General features: G+C 42.6%; 1 protein-coding gene across 1 annotated transcript in view; it reads left to right on the top strand.

The window, feature by feature from the left end:
• B4GALT1 (beta-1,4-galactosyltransferase 1) overlaps positions 1-26620 on the top strand; it is a 98835-nt gene that overhangs the window by 45360 nt on the left and 26855 nt on the right. The window contains exon 2 of the mRNA XM_077476263.1: positions 21173-21408. Within this exon, the coding sequence (XP_077332389.1) occupies positions 21173-21408 (236 nt within the window). The remainder of the gene's footprint in view (positions 1-21172; positions 21409-26620) is intronic.

Below are 26620 nucleotides of genomic sequence, written 5' to 3'. Positions count from 1 at the left end.
AGGACATGTTTCCAGTAATCCATGTCCTTAGTCTGCTTGTTTTCAGCAAACGATTTATGGGCTTTCTTGTGCATAATCTTTAGAAGAGGCTTCCTTCTGGGACGACAGCCATGCAGACTAATTTGATGCAGTGTGCAGTGTATGGTTTGAGCACGGACAGGCTGACCCCACACCCCTTCATCCTCTGCAGCAATGCTAGGAGCACTCGTATGTCTTTTCCAAAGACATCCTCTGGATATGACACGGAACACGTGCACTCAACTTCTTTGGTCGACCATGGCAAGGCCTGTTCTGAGTGGAACTTGTCCTGTTAAACCGATGTATGGTCTTGGCCACCGTGCTACAGCTCAGTTTATGTAGAGCAACAATTCTTTTTCAGATCCTGAGTTCTTTGCCATGAGGTGCCATGTTGAACTTCCAGTGACCAGTATGACAGAGTGAGAGCGATAACACCAAATTTAACACACCTGCTCCCCATTCACACCTGAGACCTAACACTGAGTAGTGCTGAAACAACTAATCGATTAATCGACAACTAATCAATTAGTTAAATAGACCAAAATTAGCTCTTTATAGTACAAAAGAGTAATCACTACTGTAAATATTTCACTGTTGCACAGTAAAAAAAAAAAATCCCTTACTGTAGCTTTGAGTAGATTTGCTCTTTTTGCACTATAAAGGGCTTACTTTTTTTTTTAAATCCTATTATATGTTACTAAGTGTTTTTAGGCCTGGTTCATCACACCTATGTGTTTTTTGCAGGAAAGCACTACAGTTCATTTAACGTTCACATCTATGCTTTTTTTTTCAGTGCAAAACTGCTTTTATTTGGTTCAATATACTTCAATGGAAAAGCTGCAGAAAAGCATGTAATGCGTTTTTTGCAGTAATATGTGTTTTTCAATCTGCCCAACAACAAATTGCCCAAAAAAAACATAAAAAAAATGCAAATTGCAGCAAAATCGTGTACGCTAAAATCAAAACGCAGCAAAAATCACTGCAAAAACAGAACAGATCAAAAGCAAACTGCATGTGAAAGTTTGAAATCTTCACTTGCTTTTAACATTCTGTTTTAAAATGAATGTCATTTCTGAACAAAAACCACATACGCTGTCTGAAAATTCCTTTCACCAAGAAATTTTACATTTCACTGTGGTTGAAAACGAACCTCAATTTGACCCCATTAATGATTAGAAAATCTAGTGTGTGTGTGTGTGTGTGTGTGTATGTGTATATTTATATTATACTGCAAGTACACTTGGAAGTAGTTGCTGTAGATCTGAGGGGGACATGCAAGGAAAATAGCATTTTAGCTTGCACATGATCGGATGATAAAATCAGCAGAGCTTCCACTCAATTCAGATCTACGCCTTAGATTTAGAGCAATTGCACTTCCAAGTGCACTTGCAGTGCAAAGTGGATTTGCCGTAAATAACGCCCATTGTTTTTGTATGGCCAGCATATAATATATTACAGTTCTGTTTTTAACCACTTCAGATCCGCGCTATTGCCAAATGACGGCATTAGCGCGGACCTACATTTCCGGGACTACGTCTATTGACGTGGTCCCGGTTACGAGCGGCCTGCGCGCCGAGTCCGTGAGACTCGCCTGATCACCGATCCGTGTAAGGGGTCGATCCCGACCCCTTATCACGTGATCAGCTGTCAGCCAATGACAGCTGATCATGTGATAAAACGGAGCCGGTAATCGGCTAGTATTCCTCCTCGCGCTGACAGCGCGAGGAGAAAAAAAAAAAGCTGATCGCCGGCGGCCGTGTTCGGGACATCAGTCCCGATCACGGCCAGCAATTCAAGCGGACACCTGCCCCCTGCCAGTGCCCACCTGCCACCCGCAGTGCCATCCTGAAATAAAGTAAGTGCCCCCTGTCAGTGCCACCCAGCAGTGCCCATAGTGCCCACAGTGCCACCCAGCAGTGCCCACAGTGCCACCCACAGTGCCACCCAAAATCTGCCTCAAAGGTGCTGCACCCCAGTGCCGCCCATCAGTGCCCAGCAGTGCCGCCCATCAGTGCCCAGCAGTGCCGCCCATCAGTGCCCAGCAGAGCCACCTATCAGTGCCACCTATCAGTGCCCATCAGTCCCATCTATCTGTGGTACCTATCAGTGCCCATCCGTGCCACTTATCCGTGCCACCCATCCGTGCCATCTTATCTGTGCCCATCTTTGCCCATCAGTGCCGCCTTATCTGTGCCCATCGGTGCCGCCTTATCTGTGCCTATTAGTGCCGCCTTAACTATGCCTATTAGTGCCGCCTTAACTATGCCTATCAGTGCCCACCAATGCAGCCTATCAGTGCCCACCAACTCAGCCCATCAGTGCCCACCAATGCAGCCCATCAGTGCCCACCAATGCAGCCCATCAGTGCCCACCAATGCAGCCCATCAGTGCCCACCAATGCAGCCCATCAGTGCCCACCAATGCAGCCCATCAGTGCCCACCAATGCAGCCCATCAGTGCCCACCAATGCAGCCCATCAGTGCCCACCAATGCAGCCTATCAGTGCCGCCTAATCAGCGCACTTCAATGAAGGAGAAAAATGACCCGTTTGCAAAATTTTATAACAAACTATTAAAACATGATTTTTTTTTTTTTTTTTTTTTGCATCTTTTTTTGTTTGTTTAGCAAAAAATAAAACTCCGAGCTGTAACTAAATACCACCAAAAGAAAGCTCTATTTGTGGGAAAAAAATGATAAAAATTTCATTTGGGTACAGTGTTGTATGACCGCGTAATTGTCACTCAAAGTGCATCAGCGCTGAAAGCTGAAAATTGGTCTGGGACTGAGGGGGGTTTAAGTGCCCAGTAAGCAAGTGGTTAAAGACTGTTTTTCAGATTTTCAACTTTTTTTTATTTTAAATAAAAAAAAAAAAAAAAAAAAAATCATCTGAGTCTGATATTTACCAGATTCAACCTCTAATCCACTGAGAATAGCAGACAGAAGAGATATACTGTATATACTATTAAAGATTTTACTCCCTGACCATATAGTTGCTTATTTATATTTACCACTGTATATAGGAGATATTTAAGAATAAATTGCCTTTTTTTTTTAACCTCCCTGGCGGTACGATTATTTCGGATTTTAGGTGCTAAATGCGGTACCATTATTTTGCATGAAAATTTGGCGTTTTATATTGTAGTCCTGCAATTCTTAGGAATAACTCACATAAATCTGTCCAAACCAGAGTCTAGCAGACATCCCTGGTATGATAAAGTTTTAAAAATGAAATCATAAATTATAATATAATAAATAATTATAAATAATTGTACCAAATAATAATATAATAATAATAAAAATTATTCAATAATGTAATCAAATCAAAAACACTGAAATTTGCTCAGTTGCAGAATTGTCACTGTCATTACTTTTCAGTATTTGATGACGGATCTCCCCACAAATCGATGTCGCTCAATTCTGCGAGTGATTCCAATTTATTATCGCTGTTTTCTAGCTGGTCTAAAACCATTTTTGATGTAAAGGGACAGTTTTGGTTGCTATGGACAATCTCCAGTTTCCAGGCATAAAGAACAGTTTTTATTACATAAAACTGCATGCAGGCCACTGGACAGACCACTAGGGACAAAGGGGATGTGAAATATTTACATACAGCAATGTAATCTGTAAGATTACATTATACTGTATGTTTACTGTTTTGTTTCACTTTTTGAATTTGGCGCCGATCTCCGTCCCCGTGCGTCGCAACGCTCGCAGGGCACGGAGATCGGCGATGTGATGCATCGAGCGAGACACGGCTCGCTCGTACAGCGGGGAGACAACCCTGGATCCGAGGGAGAAGGTAAGTAAACCTCCTCCTGGATCCAGCGATGCAGTCCCGAGTCTGGCTCGGGGATACCGCTTTTGGTATGAAAATTAAATTATTAAAGCAATCAGCCTACTAATGAGTCGCGTGACACTGGGGAGGGAAAATGGCTAATTGGGCCCAATGTGGACATTTTCACTTAGGGTTGTACTCACTTTTGTTGCCAGCGGTTTAGACATTAGTGGCTGTGCGTTGAAGTATTTTGAGGGGTCAGCAAATTTACACTGCTACAATGTAAAGTAGTGAGTGTACAGCTTGTATAACAAAGTGTCATTTCTTCAGTGTTGTCACATGAAAAGATCTAATAAAATATTTACAAAAATGTGAGGGGTGTACTCAGTTTTGTGAGATACTTACTGTGTGTATGTATGTATATATATTTGTGTGTGTATGTATATATTCTCTTTTTTTTTTTTTTTTTTTTTTGTCTCCATATCACAGGTGTGTGGTAGTGGTGTGTTCTTTACCTACATACCTTTTTGTTAATAGAAGTCCCTTTTTTTTTTTTTTTCAATCGCAAAAAGTTGGAAGATATGCTATTGTGGAAGGGGAGGTCCAAGATGAACTTGAAACTTGTGTGGTTTTATCTTGGGTGTGTGAGACACCTCACCTTTATAATCCCAAGTTTAAAATGTCAATAATACTTTTTACTAGAAGCAGTAAGATTTTGCTGATCCTGTTAGACAGCATTGATGCTGGGGAGCTAAATTTAGGAAATATGTAGGTTAGCTTTGCCTCCAACTCAGAATATGCTCTTGGTCATACACTGATTCCTCCCTTTTTTATATTTTATGTAAACTTAGCTGTTGTGAACACACTTTATAACACACCCTACTGAATATAAATCTCATTTTGGAATCCTACCATCAGTCAAGTTGCCAGCACAAAGATCCCACCATGGTGGGACTACTCTTTGCCCTTGTACACACGGTCGGAGAATCTGTCAGAATGAGTCTTATCGGACCGTGTCGTCAGATAATCCGACTGTGAGTGGTATGCATCAGACCGATTCCGTCCGAATCTCCGTCCGACCCAATTTTCCAACATGTTGGAAATATTTCCCGACCAACTGGGCCGGACGGACCTAATCCGATCATGTGTAGAGCATTTTCATCGGACCAAATTCCTACATCAAAGCTATTGGCTACTAGCCTGAATGTAGTCCCATCGTAACGAAATTACGTCATCACGTTCTGAAAGATCGGATTTTTCGCCAACTTGGCCCGACCGTGTGTATGCAACAGTTTCGGACACAATCCGTCGGACTAAGTCCAACGGGCAAAATCAGACGGATTTGGTTGGCAAAATCTCCGACCGTGTGTACGTGGGCTTAGGGCTCCTTAACGTGTGTGGACTGTTGCCCTTCTGAAAAGATCCATGCTTGAATCGCTTTAGGCCTCATGTACACTGCTAATGCTAAACGGATGTTTAGGAGCAGTTGGGCCTTTTTTTCAGCTGCCCCTGAACTCTCCTCTGTTGTCTTATCAGTACATGTACGCAGGGTCGTTTCTAGGCAGTTGAGTTTAGAGGCTTTTTTGTTTTGAACGCAAAAAAGGCTTCAGAAGCTGAGTTCAGAGGCATTTCTAGCGCTAAACGTGGTAACTCGTATTTAGCCACGTTTCGTTTACAGGCATTTTTCATTTTTGTCCATTTTGAAGAAAAAAAAAATGGGCACTGCAAGACAGACGTTTTAAACGTGGATTACTATCAGTCAAGTTAAATCATTAAGGAGAGGTTGCAAAAACGTCCCGTCCCAACTCTAGCCTTAGAGGAGTTTGAGAGGTGGTGAGGGGGGCAACATGTTGCCTCCTTACCAACTGATTTAACCCAATAATTGCCATACGGTGGCCACATTGAACTACCTTATTCTTTTTCACAGTACCACCCACTGAAAGTAACATGCTGTTTAACCAGTTCTATTAGTGCAACCTCATTGGTGCCTCCTCAGTGCAGGAGAAAAACAACTTATTTGCAAAATGTAATAAACACTAAAACCTTTTATTTTTTTTCAGTCTTGTTTGTTAAGCAAAGAATAAAAAACCCAGTGGTGATTTAAATACCACCAAAAGAAAGCTTTATAAAATAATAAAAATTTCATTTGGGTAGAGTGTTGCATGACAGCGCAATGTCATTCAAAGTGTGAGAGTGCTGAAAGCTGAAATTGGCCTGGGCATGAAGGAGGTTGATAGTGCCCTGTAGGCAAGTGGTTAAAGTGGTTGTAAACCCTCCTGGAAAAAAAAAAAAACACCCTGCAAGATAAAGGCATAATAAGCTAGTACAGGGCTCGACAAACCCCAAGCGTCAGGTCGCCAATGCGACCAGAAATCGCAACCTGGTGCCTAAGCTGCCACCAGCCCACTCATTATTGTTGCCCCAGACATGCAGCGGCTCTGGCAAGCATCAAGTGCCGTGCTAAGTGTGTGAACCTGACAAGCAACTGAGAGGAGGATCTGTCAGATTTCAGTTTGATGTCGGGGTGGGCGGGACCAGCCGCTATCAAACACCAGCCAATGGGATCTGGGCGGGCTGCTACGTGTATGTGGCCCGCCCCTTTTCTTAAGCAGCCCAATCGTTGGCTGGTGTTTGATACCTGCTGAGTCCCGCCCACCCTGACATCAAGCTCAAATCTGACAGATTCGCCTGTTACTTGTCAGTTTCACACCCCGGCTGGGTCCCTCCCACCCCCGACATTAAGCTCAATTCTGACAGCTCCTCTGTTACTTTTCAGTAACAGAGTGCTCCGTGTGAAACCTACCAGTGCCACCTGCCAGTGCCGAGTGTCACGGCCAATCGGTGCCACCTGCCAGTGCCGAGTGTCACGGCCAATCGGTGCCACCTGCCAGTGCCGAGTGTCACGGCCAATCGGTGCCACCTGCCAGTGCCGAGTGTCACGGCCAATCGGTGCCACCTGCCAGTGCCGAGTGTCACGGCCAATCGGTGCCACCTGCCAGTGCCGAGTGTCACGGCCAATCGGTGCCACCTGCCAGTGCCGAGTGTCACGGCCAATCGGTGCCACCTGCCACCGCCAACCAGTGGCAACCAGTGTCACCTGCCAGTGCCATCTGGCAGTTCCATTTGCCTGCCAGTGGCAATCAGTGCCATCTGGCAGTTCCACGTGCCTGCCAGTGGCAACCAGTGCCATCTGGCAGTTCCACGTGCCTGCCAGTGTCACCTGCCAGTACCATCTGGCAGTCCCAAACCAGTGCCACCTGCCTAAGCCAACCAGTTCCATCTGTTGCCAGCCTTACTCTTTCTGGTCAGCCCATAACCCTGATGTAACAGTGGAGTTATTGACTGGGTGCTCCGCTCCGTGAGGTATAGGGGGTGAAAATGACTGGCCTTATCCCGGGAGCTGACAATCCATACAACTACAACATACAAAAAAAAAAAAACTGGCTCCTAAATTCAAAGCAAATTTGTCATACTAGCTCATTATGAATTACAGCCATCCTAGTCTCCCCCTCCAGACGGCATTTATCCCAGCGGTTACTTCCGGGTATCGTGGCTCCGGCGCTGATTGGCCGGAGCCGCGATGACGTCACTCCCGCGCATGCGTGGGAGCCGCCGGGGCCAGCACGGTACAACTGAAGCAACGGCACGTACATGCCATTGCTTCAGTTGACTTAAGTGCGCATGTGCCACATGACATCGGCACATGCAAATACAGGGATATCACCTAAACCGCGACTCGTGCACCAAATTCAGGTAGTTCTAAAGTGTGCCACCTTTACATCGTGGCGCAATGATTGTGCCAAATTCAAAGCAAAATACTGTTAGTTTGTATCTTCTAAAAGTGGAGTTAAAGTGGAGGGCCACCCTGAAAAAAGAAAATACATTAAAAACTTGAAAAAAATCATAAAAAAAAAAATATATATATATTTTTTTTTTCCTTTCCAGAAATGCCTGTTGCTAGGCACATCATCCTAATCTGCCTCTTCCTCCTCCACGGATATCTTTTCTTCTCTCCTCCGTGCGCCGTCTTCTGGGTAAAGGGTCGCGCTGTGTTCTGGGAACTGTGTGTCCCAGAACACAGCGCGTCCCATTCACAAAGCGCTGCGTGACTCGCGCATGCGCAGTAGTAAATGGGCAGTGAAGCCGCAAGGCTCCACTGCCTGTTTCCCTTACCCAAAATGGCGGCGCCGAGACCGAAGGGGGGGTCAGCCTTGGGCGGCCGACATCGCGGGTGCCCTGGACAGGTAAGTGTGCTTATTAAGTCAGCTACAGTGTTTGCAGCTGCTGACTTAAAAAAAAAAATTTTTTTTTCAAAACCGGCCCTCCTCTTTAATTAGGACCAACTCTCTTTTGGGCATACAGAAAGAAGCCGGCCAGACAGATTTTGCAAAAGTGTCTCACGTGTTCCTTTTCCTTACCCCGCCGCTGGACCATTCGCAGAGCACGACGTGCTTTGTGCATGCGCAGTAGGGAACTGAAAGTGAAGCCACAAGGCTTCAGTGTCGGTTTCCCTTAGCTGAGATGACGGTGGCAGCAACCAGGAGCCGATTGAAAAATCAGCTCAGGTGAAGACAGGTAAGTGTCCTAATATTAAAAATCAGCGGCTACAGTATTTGTAGCTGTTTGATTTTAAATGTGTGTTTTTTTGTTTTAGTTTTTTTTCTTGAGCTTCGCTTTAAGAAGTTTAAAGCTAAAACCCGATGCCTTTTTTTAAAAACATTTTCCAGCCTTTTAGGTGTGTAACTATATGAAAGTATTCTGAGGGAGAATGTAAAAAAAAATTGATAAAAAGGTACATTTTGAACATATTCAGAAGGGGATAACGAACGGTGTAAGGCCAGCTTTACTGTCCACTGGGACAAAACTGCAAGAATTATAGTATATGTTGAACTTGGTGAACATCAGTTTTTCTCCCAACTTTAACCATGTAGGTGAAGTATATGCAAACCCTCAACCTATTCAGTTTAAAATAGAAATGCAAGGCAAAATATGCAAAATATTTTTAGTTTTAAGTGATTACCTTCCCTACGTAAGAGGTTTAGAGAGGTGGCAAAACATCCACAGAATACATTTTAAAAAGAAACTCGATAGCCACAACTTAGAACGTCACCATAACTGCGTCAACTGGATGCATTAACATGATAAATACAAGAATAACCTAAACTTTCTATAATGTCATCTTTATTGTATTTTTTATTGCTTTATTTTTTTCCCCATCTGTACAGTTCTGCTGTACTCAGGTGAACACTAGTTAAGGGTTAAAGACTGCTCCACTTGCATAAATGGAGTCTTCACATGAGGTCAAGGCTTATTTATCTGTTATTCACCGCCTCATGCTCCTTGATGCAAAATATGATGACATTGCACAAAGTGCATCCCATAATTGTAGAATTAAAGTTCCCTCTAAGTGAATTTCCCACAAGCATCCCAGTCATTTATGACGCCACACAGGCAAAATCTTGAGACTCAAACTTTTTTACAATTTTTCCAAAGACTTAAAGTAGTTCTAAAGGCTTAAGGTTTTTTACCTTCATGCAGCTCCCCTAATACTTACCTGAGCCCCAGATCGATCCAGCGATGTGCATGAAAGCCTCAGCTCTCTGAGGACTCTCCTGCCTCATTGGCTGAGGCAGCAGCAGGAGACATTGGCCCCCACTGATGTCAATCACAGCCAGTGAGCCAATGAGAGGGACAGCGCAGCTGTGTGTATGAATGGACACGAAGCGCCACGGCTCAGGAACAAGCATGCTAGGGTGACCTTATTGCAAGCTGCTTGCTCTTGGGGGTAATTGGCAGGAGGGAAGGGCCAGGAGTGCTGATGGGGCACCCGAGAAGAGGATTGGGCCTGCTCTGTGCAAAATAAACTGCACAGAGGAGGCAAGTATAATATGTAGGGTTGAAACAACTAATCGATGGACAACGAATCGATTTTGAAAATAATAGTTGCAGCCCTAATAACATGTTTAAAACAAAAACCGAAAGCCTTTAATATTACTTCAACCTTAAACTCTCAGGGGACAAAGAAGGCTTTCCTGAAGACTCCGAGTCTCCAACCCTGGAAGAACCTTCCTCCATGACACTTGTGAGTTTTGTAGTTTCACTAGAGCGATGCCATGGCATGACTTTAAGAGCCTTTCACACAAGAATCCTCCAAATGTGTCTGAGCTGAAGCAGTTTTGTGGTCAAAAACTGTCCTAAACTTTGCTTTTTGGAAGTAATGGCTTCCAAGGGAGGTTTGACTGACTGTTGATGCTAAATGGGTGTATTCAATGAGAAATTTGAATAGTTTCTGTGATCAGCATAAGCACATTGGTTCTTTACTAAAACTGGAGAGTGCAAAATCGGGCTCACATCTGCATAAAAACCAATTGGCTTCCAGGTTTTATTTCCCAAGCTTAATTGAACAAGCTGAGGTTAGCCGCTGATTGGCTACCGTGCACAGCTGCACCAGATTCTGAGTACACCTGTTTTAGTAAATCTACCCCATTGTATTTGTCTTTTGTGACTTAGGCCCCTTTCACACATGCGGACAGTATGTCCGTATTTCATCCATCCGTTTTCAGATGAAATACGGACATACATGCATCACTATGGGATAGCGGGTGTCTATGCATCACTGTGGGATAGCGGGTGTCCGCTATTGTCCGATTCTGCAGACAGAGGAAAATTCTATTTTTCTATCCGTCATCGGATCGGATGAACACGGACAGACGGTCCATGCTCATCCGATCCCCATAGAGGAGAGCTGACAGGGCGGTCCCTGCACAGTGTGCAGAGACCGCCCTGTCCGCCGCCGGCTCAGCGGGGACAACGGAGCGATCCCCGCTGAGCAAGCGGATCATCACGGGGCGGATCATTACTGATCTGTCCCGTGTGAAAGGGGCCTAAAGCCTCATACACACAGTGTGATTTTTGGACAATCAAGCGTCTGATTTTTGTCAAAAGGGCGTGTGCCAGGATCTTGTCTTGCATAATAACGTTATACAAATTGTCGTGCCCCAAACACGAACATAGTGACATACTACAAGGATTTTCAGCTCTTGAGCGCCACCCTTTGGGCCCCTTCTGCTAATTTCGTGTTTGAGCATTGATTCCGAGCATGCGTTTTTGTACTTTCAACTTTTGTGTGATGGATTTGTGTACTGACCATCTGAAAATCTGAGGCGGAGTTGTCGTTTGACAAGTTTACTAGCCTGTCGCCCAACGTTTGCCTGAAAATTGTTGAAAGGAGCGTACCAACAGTAAGAACTTCGGACAACAGTCTGTCAAACGACAATCCCCTTCTGATTTTGGTACCGTGTGTACAAGGCGTAAGCCCTGGTTCACACTGCCAAAGACAAGTCGCGCCCCATTAATGGCAATGGAAGTGTTCTAATTGGTGTGACTCAAGTCACTCCAACTTAGAAAAAGGTTCCTACACTACTTTGGTGCAACTTCGACACAACTTGCATTGACTTTTGTTAAAGAAGTCATATGCAAGCCGCAATGAAGTCGTGCAGGGATGGTCGAGTTCAAAAAGTCGCAGCAGTGTGAACAAGGGCTTACATGAGGATCAGATCACTCTTTATGACAGATTACTGCAGAAAACATGTTAATTCAAAGGGGATCACATATCTTTTCTTGCCACTGTTTTATATCACTTTGTTACTACTGTCATTTTCAGGAAGATGCTTTGCAATATCCCTTTTGAAGTACACACTGACAGGGAGGCAGTTGTTTGCAGTGCTGGGAAGAACCGTGTAATAAAATATCTGCTGATAGCCAAGCCATAGCAGGCAATATGCATGTCCTTATTTGACCAGCTTATCCTTTTGTCCTATTGGAAAATGTGTAGACACCTATGGTTACTAAAAACTGGCGTCTCCCAACTTAATCCTTTTTTTTGTTTTGTTTGTAGAGTGAAAAATCATGTTTTATTGTGAAGGGATCAAAAATGTTTAAACGATTAGCATAGTTTGTGTTCTGGAGTGCTTCTATATATTTATTTTTCTAGTACAGTACTTGGATTAGACATGACAGCTCTGTGTGCTCCACCCTTTGCTTTCCTTTCTCACTTAGGAAATGAGCATTGCAGGAATTAGGAAATGCTTTTGCAACGTTTAGCACATTCATTCTAGCTGACATATTTTGTGTAAGCAGTGCTGCTTTCATGTGCTTTTGGGGTATACATGCTAAAGCAAAATATCAATCATAAGTACAGCAAAAAGATGCAGTAAAAGCCAAATTCTCACTGGAAACACGTGTTTTTTTTTTTTTTTTTTTTTTTTTTTTTTTTTTTATAAAATGCTAAAAAAAAAAGTAAAGTGTTTTTATAAATAAACATTTGTGCCGGTTCACAGTGGGGTGGCTTAAGTCGCCCGACTCTGAAGCAGCCCCGCATTGTGCAACCCCTGCGCGGCTTGCAAGCAGCTTCTTTAAGACCTTTCACACTGAAGCAATTTTCAGGCATTTTTAAATGCTGGATAAGGTGCCTGTAAAGTGCCTGAAAACTGTCTCCATTTCTGTGCAATGAGTGTTTGCACACTCGGCAGTGCGCTTGTGGGATGTTAGAAAAAGTCCTGCAAGCAGCATCTTTGGGGCGGGTTGGGAGTGCTGTATACAGCTCTCCCATAACCTGCCTACCCATTGCAATGAAAGGGCAGCACTTCCAAAGCCCCTGAAAAGTGAGTTGAAAGCACCGCAACATGGGAGATTTTTAACCCTTTTTTAGGGGGTTAAAAGCTCCCTGCTAGTGGCTGAAAAGCTGCGCAAAAGTGCCGCTAAAACGAGTGCCGATTTATCGCAGATGGCCAGCTCGTTCAGTGGGAAAGCTGCCTAATGGAAGTCAATGCAAGCCGCTCTGAAGTTTCCCCCAAGTAGTGCAAGGACCTTTTTCTAATTCGGAGTGACTTGCTCCCATTAGAACGGTTCATTTGAACTGCATGGAGCATGGCTTTTGAGGCGGCTAAATCGCCCCTAATTTTAGCCTTGGTTAGAATTGGAACCTCTGTCAGGTTTATTGCTGGGTCCTTGAGGAGAGTCACTGTAGAGCACCACCATGTGATAAAAGTGACATCCAAATTATTACAGTTGTACCCAGAATAGATATGGGGGCACCTGATGACCGCAATGAAAGGTTGTCAAGTCCCCTCACTAGAAGATTTCCACTTCCTGTCATGTCACAGGAAGTGAGGACAAATTTCTGCAGTGAGCACACGTGCAATAAGAACCGGATAGTATGTAGGAATGTTAGCGGTTTACCCCCACTTTATATATATATATATATATATATATATATATATATATATATTTTTTTTTTTTACCAGATGGGCAGTAATTTAGGGAACCTCTACAACAAGAACCGAAAAATAAATATCTGATATGGGAGGGTTCTAGCTTTGCCCATATAAAAAAAAGTACATTACAGGGTACAGGCTTTATTAAATCTTGACCCATGGGTTATATGTTGCTACCTTCTGGTGAGGACACAAAGTTGTTAGAACAGCCCATATACTCCTTCCGACTGCCAGTAAGCCCTCGTTTAAATTGGAGTGATTTCAAAGGTCAAATCGCATGACAAGTCACAGCCTATTGCTGGCAATTGCACCATTCCAATCGGTGTGAAGCCGTTGTGGTGCTGCACCAATTTTCAAAAGTAGTTCCTGCGCTACTCTTGCCGATTTTGGGTGCAACTTCAATAGACATCTGTGCATCAAGCCTCACAGATGTCTTTCAGGTTGCACTGAAATGCAGCTTTGAAAACCATGCAATTTCAGATTAAGTCGCAAAAATGAAAAAACCGCCTTCAATATGAATGAGTTCTAATCCTCAGTTTTTTTGCTAGTGTCCTTGGCTGCAGGACAATCTCCCTTCTGAGAGCAGGTTCTGGCTTGTAGTTCTGATATTTCTATAAGATTGAAGACTGCACTTGGTTCTTCACATGGGGAAATACCTTTTCCCCTGGATGCATCAACACTGCACTGATATAATTGCAGTTGCCGTACAAGTTGCCCCTTTTGCGCAGTGCCTTGGGGAACTGTACCCAGAATGTTCCATATGGAAGATGTGGGGCTGGGCTGTAATGCTTCTGACACTAGACTATACAATCACCTGCCGTACAGTAATGCAGTGCTGTTGGCTGCAGCGTGCTCTACAGGTCCATGGCAGTTGCGGTGTGAATCCTGGTAGTTTTAATCCCTAAAGATCCTCTATTGGGGAGAAGGTATACACTCACAAACCAACCAAAGCACAGTGTCGCCACCTGGTGAATCTTATGGGAAGGAGCCAGTACCCCAGATGTTTGTGAGTGGTCCCTGGACATCAGGCCTTGGGCAAAGAGAAGTGGAGATGAGTTCCCTTAGGCTGGTAGCAATATGTTTACGGGGGGAGGGAAGACACTTAGTTTGAAGATGCCAAGGACTAGTGTGCACCACTTTCCAGACCAAGGACATTTTGGAACAGCCCCTGTGACACCTTTAAACATGTAACATCTTATTCTCTATGCTTAGTCCAGCCTTCCACCTAAGAGCCGTTTCACACTGCGGGCGATGCGAGGCGACACGACTCGCCTCGCCGCGCTCTGGCAAGTCGCCCCCGTTCTGTACAATGGAACCGTTCTGAGAGGAGCGACTCGAGTCGCTCCGACTCAGAAAAAAGGTTCCTGTACTACTTCTGGGCGACCTCGGGGCGACTTGCATTGACTTCTATACAGAAGTCATCTGCAAGTTGCCGCTGAGGTCGCGGCAGGTCGCGGCGAGGCAAGTCGGTGTCGCCTCGCATCGCCTGCAGTGTGAACCGGCCCCAACTCTGGGTCTCTGGATCTTCAAATGGTTGAAAAACCTTCTGTGCTGCAGCTCCCCCCCCCCCCCCCCCCATTTCTTGCTGAGCCCGATCCAGTGATGTGCACGGGTGCAGCGGCTCCCATTGCTGTCTCTCTACTCATTGGACAGATTGATAGCAGAAGCCATTGACTCCTGCTGCTGTCAATCAAATCCAGTGACCTGTCTGCTTTCTGTGTGGTCTGGAGTGCCGACTGGGCACCCTAGAAGATGACTAGGCTGCTCTGTGCAAAATGATTGTACAAAGCAGGTAAATATAGGCACCTTTAACCACTTGCCGACCGCTGCGCGCCAATATATGTCCGAATTGGTGGGCACGTGCTCTCCCGGCGATTGTGTCATGGAGCCGCAGATCGGGGAAGTGCCTATGTAAACAAGGGATTTCCCTGTTCTGCCTTGTGTCATCGGGAGCAGTGATCGCTGAATGTGAGTAGTAACCCTCCCTCCCACACACACACAGTTAGAATCAATTCCTAGGACACACTTAACCCTTTCTTCGCCCCCTAGTGGTTAACCCATTCCGTGCCAGTGTCATTTACACAGTAATTGATGCATTTTTGTAGCACTGATCGCTGTATAAATGAGACTGCTCTCAAAAATGTGTGTAAAAGTGTCCGATGTGTCCGCCATAATGTCAGTCACGATAAAAATCGCAGATCGCCACCATTGCTAATAAAAAAAAATTAATAATAAAAATGCCATAAAACTATCCCCTATTTTGTAGACGCTATAACTTTTGCGCAAACCAATCAATATACGCTTATTGCAAATTTTTTTTTTTTTTTTTTTTTTTTTAGTTTTTTTTAAATCAAAAATATGTAGAATACATATCTGCCTCAACTTTTTATAGCGCAAAAATTGCAGAGGTGATCAAATACCACCAAAAGAAAGCTCTATTTGTGTGGGGGGGGGAAGTCAATTTAGTTTGGGTGCAACGTCGCACGACTGCGCTATAGTTAAAGCAGCGCAGTGCCAAATCGCAAAAAGTGCTCTGGTCAGGAAGGGGGTAAAATCTTACGAGGCTGAAGCGGTTTAAAAAAAGGTTTAAAGTGATTTTGGTGGTTCCCTTTTCTTCTTCTTTTTTTTTTTTTTATTATAATACTTATTGGCTGCTCCTCTTCTGTGTGCCACCATAGGAAAACGATTCCTATAATGGCACACGCGTTGGCTCAATATCGTGCGCGTGTGTGGAGGATTTAAATATGAAATGCAATCCAATAATAGTGCTTAAAAAAAAAAAAAAAAAAGCATGCGCGCATGAAAAGACTGCCACCTGCTTGGGGTCTATTTGCATATGATTCAATATGTTGAAAAGGCTTGCCTTAGGAAGCTTTGTATTGACTATTACCTTGTATGGAACGTTGGGTCTCATGAACAGAGATGCAGACAGGCTGAAAATATACCTAACTTTAAATTCCCTTTGTTTTCCTGTGTTCGGGAAGCCACAGGTGCTGCATACAGCCAGCCTTAGAGGTGAATGGCTGCATAAAGCCACCTATGAGATGGCAAATTTACTGTGCAACAATAAAAAAAATAAAAAAAAATTGCATTCACAGCTGTGTAAATCCTAGGACTTGATCATCAGAAACATAGATGTCTTAAAGCAGAGCTCCACCAAAAAAAAGGGGAAGCTCTGCTTGTTCCCACTGCTGCCACATTTGTCACCTTTTCGGGGGGGAGTGTGTACCTCACCGTGGCAAAGTCACCCTGAAGTTCAGCCCCCTCCTTCTGCCGCCAGGCCACTCACAAAGGGCAGCGTGCTTCACGTATGCGCGGTAGGGAGTTGGCTGTGAAGCCACAAGGCTTTACTGACGGTTTCTCTTACAAGGAATGGTGACGGCTGCAGCACCCGACAGATGATTGAAAAATCGGCTGGCGTGAATAAACTGCTGGATTCCAAGACAGGCAAGTGTCCTAATAATAAAAGTCAGCAGCTACAGTATTTGTAGTTAATGACTTTTTCAATTTTTTCTGAAGGAGCCTGGAGCTCCTCTTTAAAGCAGATACACTGTTTTATAATTAGCTGTTTGCTTTATTGTAACATGACATGGCCAGCCAAACAATTGTAATGTCTTTCCAACAAAGCAAACACGTTCTTGCTCTTCAAAAACAGCTGCTGGGGAAAAAAAAAAAAGAAAAAAGCAGGACAGTACAGTTAAATACAATTTGCACAAAAGGAATAAGGGGTCCTGCTTGTCCAAGCTTACAATGTGAAAGGGAGTGGCAAGTGATATAAAGGGTAATGCCTTTGAAGGATATACAGAGATGAGTTTTCAGGGATTGCCTAAAGGCAGAGTAGCAGATAGCTGCCCAGATTGGGATCAGAAGTTTCTGGAGACATGTACCCTTCAAACAGTCCTTCCCTCTCTAGTTGACTCTTGGTCTTTGTCGACCTCGCCTATTCCTGGGGGCATAGATTTGAGTCGAGATGTCCAGATGGTCTTTATAAACCAAGTCCTTAGTGCAACCTATTTGTGTTTTAAAGCTGGCTAAACAGATTTTGAAAGAATGTTCGTATGAAGGTCACTTCAAAGCTTTGTTCGCTTGGAACATTCAATTTGGAATAAACGTAATTTCCCAAATGGAAACCACATACGGTTTAAGAAAAGTTTGCCATCTTACGACATTTGTTTTTGACCAGTGACAAGAAAATTCAATGTCGATTTGACCCCACTAACTAACTATTTTAAAAAAAAATAAAAAAAAAAACAAACAAAAATTTTTAATGAAATTCTACGAGCGAAAAGTCAGCTTAAAGAGCAGGCCCAGCCCAAAAAAAGTCAGCAGCTACAAATATTGTAGCTGATGACAATTTAATATTAGGGCACTTACGGTATCTGTCTAGGGAGCCCACGATTTCAGCATCCCAGCTGATGTTCAGATCGACTCCCGGGTGCTGCCGTAGCCATTCCTGGTAAAGGGACAAGTCACTGTTGGTTCCCTGCTGCACATGTGCAAAGCGTGCTGCGCGAATTTACGTGAGATCGGGCGGCAGTCTTCCGGAAGTGGGGATTGGGACCTGTCAAATTGGTCCCCGTTCCTCCTCCTGAAAGGTGCCAAATGTGACACTGGAAGGGGGAAGCATATAAGTTAGAGTTCCACTTTTGGATGGAACTCTGCTTTAAGGGTGAATTGTGTGGTCTCTTCTTTCATCTGGCTTCCTGCCCCTTGATGCATGTATGGCAGTGGATGGCTCCCTGCATCCGAGTGGGTTCTATAATTCTTAAGACCATGTTCTGGGTCAGGTGTAGATGGGTCCTGCGGAGTCCCTCTGTCAGACCTCAGAGATACCTCCAGGCATTAACATGGATGGCTTTTGCTCATCTTCTTACTCTTCTGGTGTTCACATGCACCATTCTTGGTTGTGGTATGCCTTTATTCTAGCTTACCCTGATTGTGACACTACATGTGCACTCTACCCCTTTCTTCACTCAGACGTCTTGGGTGGCACCTTGGGTTTTCTTCTAGTCTCTGGGATCTTTTGACTATCGTGCATTTTACATTATTGTTGCAAGATTGGTTTTCTTCTATGGAATCTTCCTTCCCTAAATTCCAAGGGTTGGTGAGTGTAAAGCTGAGGCCATTCGCTTGTAGACTGATTGAACTTTTTTTTGCCCAAGGTTCTCTCCGGAAATCTGTTCTTCTGGGGATTTTCCCTAGTGTTCTTTTCTGTTGTTCATATCAAGTTGTTGGTCTGTTTGTTCCTGATCAGATAATTACAGTATGTGGTTCCACTAGTTTTGTTGGTTTTTGTTTTTTATCTTGATGCAGGCACAGTGTTAATTCAGGTAGCATTATTCTGGCTGGCGGTGATCTTTTGTTCTTGGTATTGAACATTATTATTATACACAATTTGTAGCGCCAACAGTTTACGCAGTGCTTTACAATGTATAGGAGGGGACAACACAGCTACAGTACAGTTCAATACAAAAGGTACAGGAGGGCCCTGCTCGTAGAGCTTACATTCTAAAGGGGGGGGGGGGGTGGTACAAAAGGTAATGGCTGCAGAGAATGATTTGATGGGGGTGAACATCAGGTTGATCATTGTTGGCAAATTCCCCTGTCTTGGCAGGGACCTTATTTAATCTTGTTCAGATTTGAGTGCTGGTCTTTCTGGTAGTCCTGAGTTGCAAATGGCCCCTAGTCTCTGCATATGTCAGTGGCTGTTGCCCACGCCTCTGTTGGATTGTTCTTTAATGTCCCAACTGTTGCTGAATTGTGTGTCCCTCAATGGATGAGGAAAGCTTTTTCTTGATGCCTTTTGAGAAACACCAGTTCCACCCCATGGTTTTGTAAGAAGGCAATATGCCTTCCTCTTAAAGGCCACAGTAATACTCTGTAAGTACAAAAATCATCCCTTCCTATGAGCTTAAAGCACAAAAACTCCTTATTCTTACTTTTGTAAGCTACTAATACCATTAACATTCCTGTAGTGGAAATGAATAAAGAACGTGTTTGAATTCCAGCCTAGCTGCCTGACAACCATGGGTTCCTCCATACACACAGTGGAAGAGAGTGTAGCCATCCAGGGGCAACCTTACCAAGTAAAAATGAGTCTGACAAAATACTAATTCAACCACCTCATCCAAGGATTGGTAGATTGCAAGATTACATTTTTGTTGGTTTTAGATGAGCTTTAAATCCCCCAGTATAGTTAGTTTCCCACCGTCTGACTAAAATTGGCACTAAATACTTGTAGGGTGAAAGAATTTTAAATAAATCAAGTTTTATTTCAAGACTTTTGTGACTCAGCTGGTTATGTCATCAGACTGAGGATATTTTAGCAGTTTCAAAAAATACAGATTACAATCCTAGAACTACCAAGTTCCTGGAGCCCAAAACAGCACTGCACAACACATTCGATTTTGAAAATCTTTGAGCCTTGGTTCACACTATTGTGATTTGGGGGCACCAGTGTTATTTCAGTGCCAGTTCCCGCATCTCATCTCCTTTGCACTCCTTTGCAGGCAGTTCACACTGCCCTCTGCGAACTGCTGCGGATGTCAGTAGAAAGTTAGTTACGCCCTTAGATCGAATCGCAGTGCGAACTGTGGATTCAGACAGGAATCGGATCGCATGGATGGCAGCACCCATGCAATCAGATTCCAGCGTGGGGAAAAGCATTCCTGCACCTTTTTTCATTCGACTCAAATGCGAGTTGAGTCATACAATTGTGTGGCTGAATTTGCACTGCACAGAAATCGCATGTGCTTTGCAATGTCTGTTTTCAATAGTGCAATTCCACTAATAGGGGCAGATTGGGATTGGTATGAATTGCTTAACCACTTCTGGACTGGCTCACAATGATATACGTCAGTACTTTGAAGAGGAATGTCGTAATGGCAGCAGCTAGCTTCCATAACCTCGGTTTCAGATAAAAGTGGTCTCTGCGGCAGATTCACCGCAAGATCGCTTTTTTCCATGCTTGGCTGGCTGCTAACTGAGGGGAAGATGGCCCCTGCTTGGCTCCATCGCATGGGAGGGCGGAAGTGATGCAAAACGTCACTTCCACCCTTTGCTCATAAAGAATTTTTTTTTTTTCCCCAACTGACTTTTTTTAATTGCATTTTAGTGTAAATATGAAATCTGAGGTCTTTTTGACCCTAGAGCTCATATTTTTAAGAGGTCCTGTCGTGCTTTTTTTTCCATTACAAGGGATGTTTACATTCCTTGTAATAGGAATAAAAGTGACCCAAAATGTTTTTTTTCTTCAAAGGACAGTGTAAAAAGAAAACAAAATAAATATGATAAAAAAAAATTAATGCACCCCTTCCTGCAGAGCTCGCACGCAGAAGCGAACACATATGAAAATAGTGTTCAAGTCACACATGCGTGGTATCGTCACAATTGTCAGAGTGAGAGCAATAATTCTAGCCTTAGAACACCTTTGTAACTCAAAACTTATAACCTGTAGAAATTTTTAAATATCGCCTATACAGATTTTTATGGGCAAGTTTGTCGCTATTTCACAAGTGGGTGCAATTTTGAAGTGTGACATGATGGGTATCAATTTACTCGGTGTAACATTCTTTCACAATATTAAAAAAAATTGTCTAACTTTACTGTTTTTTTTTTTTTTTTTTTTTTATTCAAAAAGTATTTTTTCCAAAAAGTCAGCTTGTAAGAGCGCTGTGCAAATACGGTGTGAAAAAGTATTGCAACTACCGCCATTTTATTCTCTGGGGTATTGGAACCCCAAACATTATTTTAAAAAAATGTGTGTGTGTGTGTGTGTGTGTGTGTGTGTGTGTGTATATGTATGTATATGTATATATATATATATGTGTATATATATATATATATATATATGTGTGTGTGTGTATATATATATATATATATATATATATATATATATATATATATATATATATATATATTGTGTATATATATTAATTTTCTAGCAAAAAAATTAACTTGTAAACAACAAATCTCAGACGGGTTCGGTCCTTAAGTGGTTGTTTTTAAAAATGTTAAATATTGCTAATGTATAACTTGGTACAAATTTTAAAATCAAAATACATAATACATGAAACAAAATTTAATTTTTGGTCTTTCTTTCCAGTGGGCCCTTTAAGGATTGAGTTTTCAATATCCGTTAATCTAGATGAAGTGAGGAAAACCAACCCAAATGTAAAGGAAGGCGGTCGATTTAAGCCAAAGGACTGCAAGGCAGTACAGAAAGTAGCCCTCATTATTCCATTCAGAAATCGTGATGAACATCTGAAGTATTGGTTATATTACCTGCACCCTATTTTACAAAGACAACAACTTGACTACGGCGTTTATGTGATAAATCAGGTAAGCAATGTGCTTTTTTTTCCTACTCTGGAGGATAGCCTTTATTATTATTATTATTATTATTATTATTAATTATTTTTATGCCGTGAACCACATTTTTAAAGCTATATGTGCATAAAAATAACTTTTTTGTTTTTTAAGACCTGGAAAATGTTTTTCAGCTGTCTTAAAAAAAATGCCAAAATGAGGGCAATTTCTACTTTTGAGAGTTGAGCTTTTTTTTTTTTTTTTTTTTGTGCTGGGAGAAAAAAAAAAACATTCTTCTCAATTCACGTATTACTGAATTCTGATGATTCTGAAACTTATTTGGAAAAGATTAGTACACTTTATGACTTCTCTCGCAGCTCCGGTAATATAGCTGTTGCTGAATTTCAAACCATACAGGATTCTAGCATTACTCTTTTTTTTTTTAATAAAATATAGGAATGGATGTGTTGCTATTTATATTAACACTGTAAATGTTCTTACTCTTTTTGCGTTTGTACCATAGGTATTCATTACACCATTGCAAGCAGTGTATAAAATACTGCTATTGTATGCTTGCATTGTACATCCCTTTTTAGAACATGAATTTTTTTAAACTGGTAGTGTTAATCGTAGATTTAAATAACTCTCAATAGTTTTTTAAAGGTTTTTTTATTTTCTTCTTTCCTTTGCACAAAGCGGACCAAGTGCAATGTAGCACTTGGGCTTGTATGGATCAGTGGTCCCTTGCTGGCTATAGCTCCACACCATTCTAAAGCTTAATATATGGGTGTTCCTATGTCGCTCACAAATCATTCTCCTTTCTGGCAGTGTGGTTAGACAGGACGGGGGAACTGTATAACCGTGCTGCTTGGCATTGGCAGAACAAATTCCAGCAGGACCAAATGCAACATGTACTTGGCTTCCCAATGGGTCTTTTAAAAAAATTAAAAAAGAGGTTAAGACTTCTTCTTTAGTTCAGCATCATATGTGTTTACACATCTCATTTTTAGTGTGACGTTAGTCAACCTAAATTGGCACTATTGATCTAAAGCACATAGATCGAGCTAAGAAAAAAAGCAGATACTTTGCAATGTGTAGGCTCCTGACTAGAGGTCGACCGATATGGGTTTTTCTCTGGCCGATGCCGATATTTAGAAATCATGGCGGCCGATAGCCGATATATGATGCCGATTTTTTTTTTTTTTTTTTTTTTTTTTTTTTTTTTTTTTTTGGGCCGATATGTTAGGCCGATTTTATTTTATTTATTTATTTATTTCCTTTTTTATTTATTTATTTATTTTTAATCCCCCTTGATCTAACACACCTTTCCCACTGGGGCATTTTTCAGGCGCTTTTGGGCTAAAAATAGCGCCTGTAAAGTGCCTGCAAAATGGCTCCCCTGCAGTCTGTGTGAAAGACAGAGTGCTTTCACACTGAGGCGATGCGCTGGCATGATCTTAAAAAAAAGTCCTGCAAGCAGCACGTTTGGAGTGGTGTATACCGCTCCTCCACCACTCCTGCCCATTGATATGAATGGGCACCACTGCCGAAGCGCATGCAATGCGATTTGGCAGCAGTGCTTCATGGACGCATTTAACCTCTTCCTTGGCCGCTAGCTGGGTTATATGTGCCCCACTAGCAGCCAAATAGCACCGCTAAAATGATGGTAAAGAGCCGCTAAAACTTGCATTTTACCATCAACGCTCCAGTGTGAAAGCAGCCTTCATAAGTGATACAGAAAATTTCTTACATTTAAACATTTATTAAACAAAACAAACCTCCAATCAGTTTACTTGTATGTATGATTTAGATAAAAAATAAATAAAAAAAAACCTATGTATTAAATAAAAACAGGTAGTCAAAACTTTTGGACGAAAAAAAAAATGGGCTAACTTTACTGTTTTTATTTTATTTTTAAATAGTGTATTTTTTTCCCAAAAAAATGTATTTGAAAGACCTCTGTGCAAATGCCATGTGACATAAAATATTGCAACAACCGCTAATTTATTCCCTAGGATCTCTGCTAAAAAAATATATATATAATTTTTGGGGGGTCTAAGTGATTTTCTGGCAGAAAATACAGGATTTTTACTTGTAAGCAACAAGTATCAGAAAAGATTTAGTCTTTAAATGGTTAAACTGAGAACTTCTACACACAGAGATGACTTCATTCATTGAAGTGTAAACATTGTATCATTTTGTTCTTTTCTTGGCAGTCTGCCCAGAGAGGAGGAAAGACGTTGCTATGACGACTCAGCAACTTGCACTGACTTCTATACAGAAGTCATTTCAAAGTCGCTGTAGTTCTAAATCGGCTTTTTATCAGAACAATCGGCCGATGCCGATTAATTAAAAAACTGCAAATATCGGTCGACCTCTACTCCTGACATTGACAAGCGTTAATAATTAGCACTGTAGGCATGTGAAAACTTAGTTATATGCAGTAGCAAGTCAGGGGTTTAGTGAGCACCCCAGTGAAATGTTGCTTTGTGCTCTCATTCCTTTTAAATTGTGACCTTTTTGTTAACATTTTTGTATATTTTTCTGATCTAAAATTTACAAGGGTTGTCTCCCTCACCCGGTTCACTGCCATACAATTGACATATGCAACATCCTTTTCTCATTTCCGTGTGAAATAAATTTTTGGCTTTGGATAAAGGCCCACATGCGACCTTTCTAAAAATAAATCGTTCGGCATGATTGAGATGGAGATAAAGCTCTGAATTCTCAGCAAGATGATGATGATGACTTCCATTGTACTACTTATGAGGGCTTATTTTCCTTTTGTATTTCATTAATTATCTAGGGATTGTTCCCCCATTCCTGTGTTGCTTTTGGAATGATTATGGTAGTTCAGTATGACCACCTGTATGTACACGTAAATCATATGGGTACAAAGTTTCTTTCTCGTCACTTGAGGGACACAAGACTTTCAACTTCAGGTTTAATTGCTGCCTACAGGGGGATTGGATGCAAACATAATTGTAGGCCAGCCCATAAAAAATCGCTTCTACTGTCAGCACGCCTTTTTTTGCTAGTGTCTTAGGAGGGGTGGATATCTTCAGCTCTGCCTGTTTTTTTTCTTTTTTCCTTGATCTTTTTTTTCTTCTCCTCTGAAGGCTGCTGGAGTTTTGTCTCTGATTGCAGCTATCTGGCTTAGTTGTCCTTTGTTTTTGGAGTACAATGTTTAGACCCCCACTGGCCTTCACATTGCGGAGATGGCCTTGTAGTAACTTTCAGCACTGAGTTCTGAGTGGGGTGTTTCGTAAACAATTTTCTGGTAAATGGTAGCTCTGAAGCACTTTCCAGGTCCAGCATTGTTGGCATTACCTCAGCAATTTTATAAAAAAAAAAAATTAGGAAATCACATGTACATAAGTATTCACAGCCTTTGCCATAATGCTCAAAGTCGAGCTTGGGTGCATCCCGTTTCCACTGATCATCCTTGAGTTGTTTCTACAACTTAATGGAGTTCACCTGCCTATATAAGGTCTCACAGTTAACAGTGCATGTCAGAGCACAAACCAAGCCATAAAGTCCAAGGAATTGTCTGTAGACCCTCTGACAGGATTGTATTGAGGCACAAATCTGGGGAAGGTAAAAAATGTATGTAGCATTGAAGGTCCCAATAAGCAGTGTGGCCTTCCATTGTAAATGGAAGAAGTTTGAAACCACCAGGACTCTTCCTAGAGCAGGCCGCCTGGCCAAAACTGAGCAATCGGGGCAGAAGGGCCTTAGTCAGGGAGGGGACCAAGAACCCCGGTGGTCACTCTGACAGAGTTCCAGTGTTTCTCTGTGGAGAGAGAGGAACCTTCCAGAAGAACCATCTCTGCAGCACTCCACCAATCAGGCCTGTATAGTAGAGTGGCCAGATGGAAGCCACTCTTCAATAAAAGGCACATGACAGCCCACCTGGAGTTTGCCTGAAGGCACCTAAAGGAGACTCAGACAATGGGAAACAAAATGCTCTGGTCTGATGAAACAAAGATTGAACTCCTTTTATTTATTTATTTTTATTTATTTATTTTTCTTGCCTGACCAGCAAGCGTCATGTCTGGAGGAAACCAGGCATCACTCATCTGTCCAATACCATCCCTACAGTAAAGCATGGTGGTGGCAGAATCGTGCCATGGGGAAGTTTTTCAGCGGCATGGACTGGGAGACTAGTCTGGATCGAGGGAAAGATTAATGTAGCAATGTACAGAGACATCCTTAATGAAAACCTGCTGCAGAGCACTCTGCATCTCAGACTGGGGCAAAAGCTCATCTTCCAACAGGACAATGACCCTAAGCACACAGCCAAGATAACAAAGGAATGGCTAGAGACAAATGTCCTTGAGTGGCCCAGCCAGTGCCCAGGCTTGAACCCGATTTAACATCTCTGGAGAGATCTAAAAATGGCTGTGCACCGACTCACCATCCAACCTGATGGAGCTTGAGAGGTCCTGCAAAGAAGAATAGGAGAAACTGCACAAAAATAGGTGTGCCAAGCTTGTAGTGTCATAATTGATGTGGAGTTCCACCCGCATTTTTCACTCCTCACCATGCAGCACTAATGTGCATCCTTAAAATGAATTGGCAATTTATTTATATTTTTTTTTGTTCACTTACCTGATTTATGCCTGCATCTAATTTCACTTCCTCCTTTAGGGGCTACAGCTCCGAATGTCAGTTCTGGCTTTGCATTGGCTCATGGGAGATCTTGGTCAGCTTGACTTGACATGGCTCCACTAACATTTAACATTGGCATCTATGGGAAATCTTGGTCAACTTGACATGGCACTGCTTCAGTGCCATGTCAAGCTGACTAAGATTTCCCATAGAAGCCAGTGTAAATGTTACTGGAGCCATGCCATGTCAAGCTGACCAAGATTGCACCGCACATGCGCGAGATCAGCAGATGCAAGCTGGGTAGCCAGCATCCACGGAATTCAGGAAGGACACTGGAACTTCAGATCCCCACACTGAAGATGGCCACACTGTGCATAAAAACATAGCGGTCACAAACATAAATTTATCAAAGAGGAAACCAAGGTCTTGCAGCTCTAGCTCTGTGGGATCAGTACATCTATGCTTCACAGGATCGAGATGGAGAGCAGTCCAGTAGTCCTCATTGTTCAAGGCTGCCCAAGCAGAATTGGTATGCTGACCTGGTAATAATGCTGGCAGATGCTCCATGGGCTCTGCCAGATTGTCAGGATCCTATGTTGCAAGAACTGATTTGCGTTCCTGCTTTACAGTTGCT

Source organism: Lithobates pipiens, unplaced genomic scaffold (assembly GCF_037356315.1).
Source record: "Lithobates pipiens isolate NorthernLeopardFrog02 unplaced genomic scaffold, aLitPip1_a1.2 Scaffold_13, whole genome shotgun sequence".
Lineage (NCBI taxonomy): Eukaryota > Metazoa > Chordata > Amphibia > Anura > Ranidae > Lithobates > Lithobates pipiens.
Note: the sequence above shows the minus strand (reverse complement) of the source record. Positions and strands in the feature narration are given on the sequence as shown.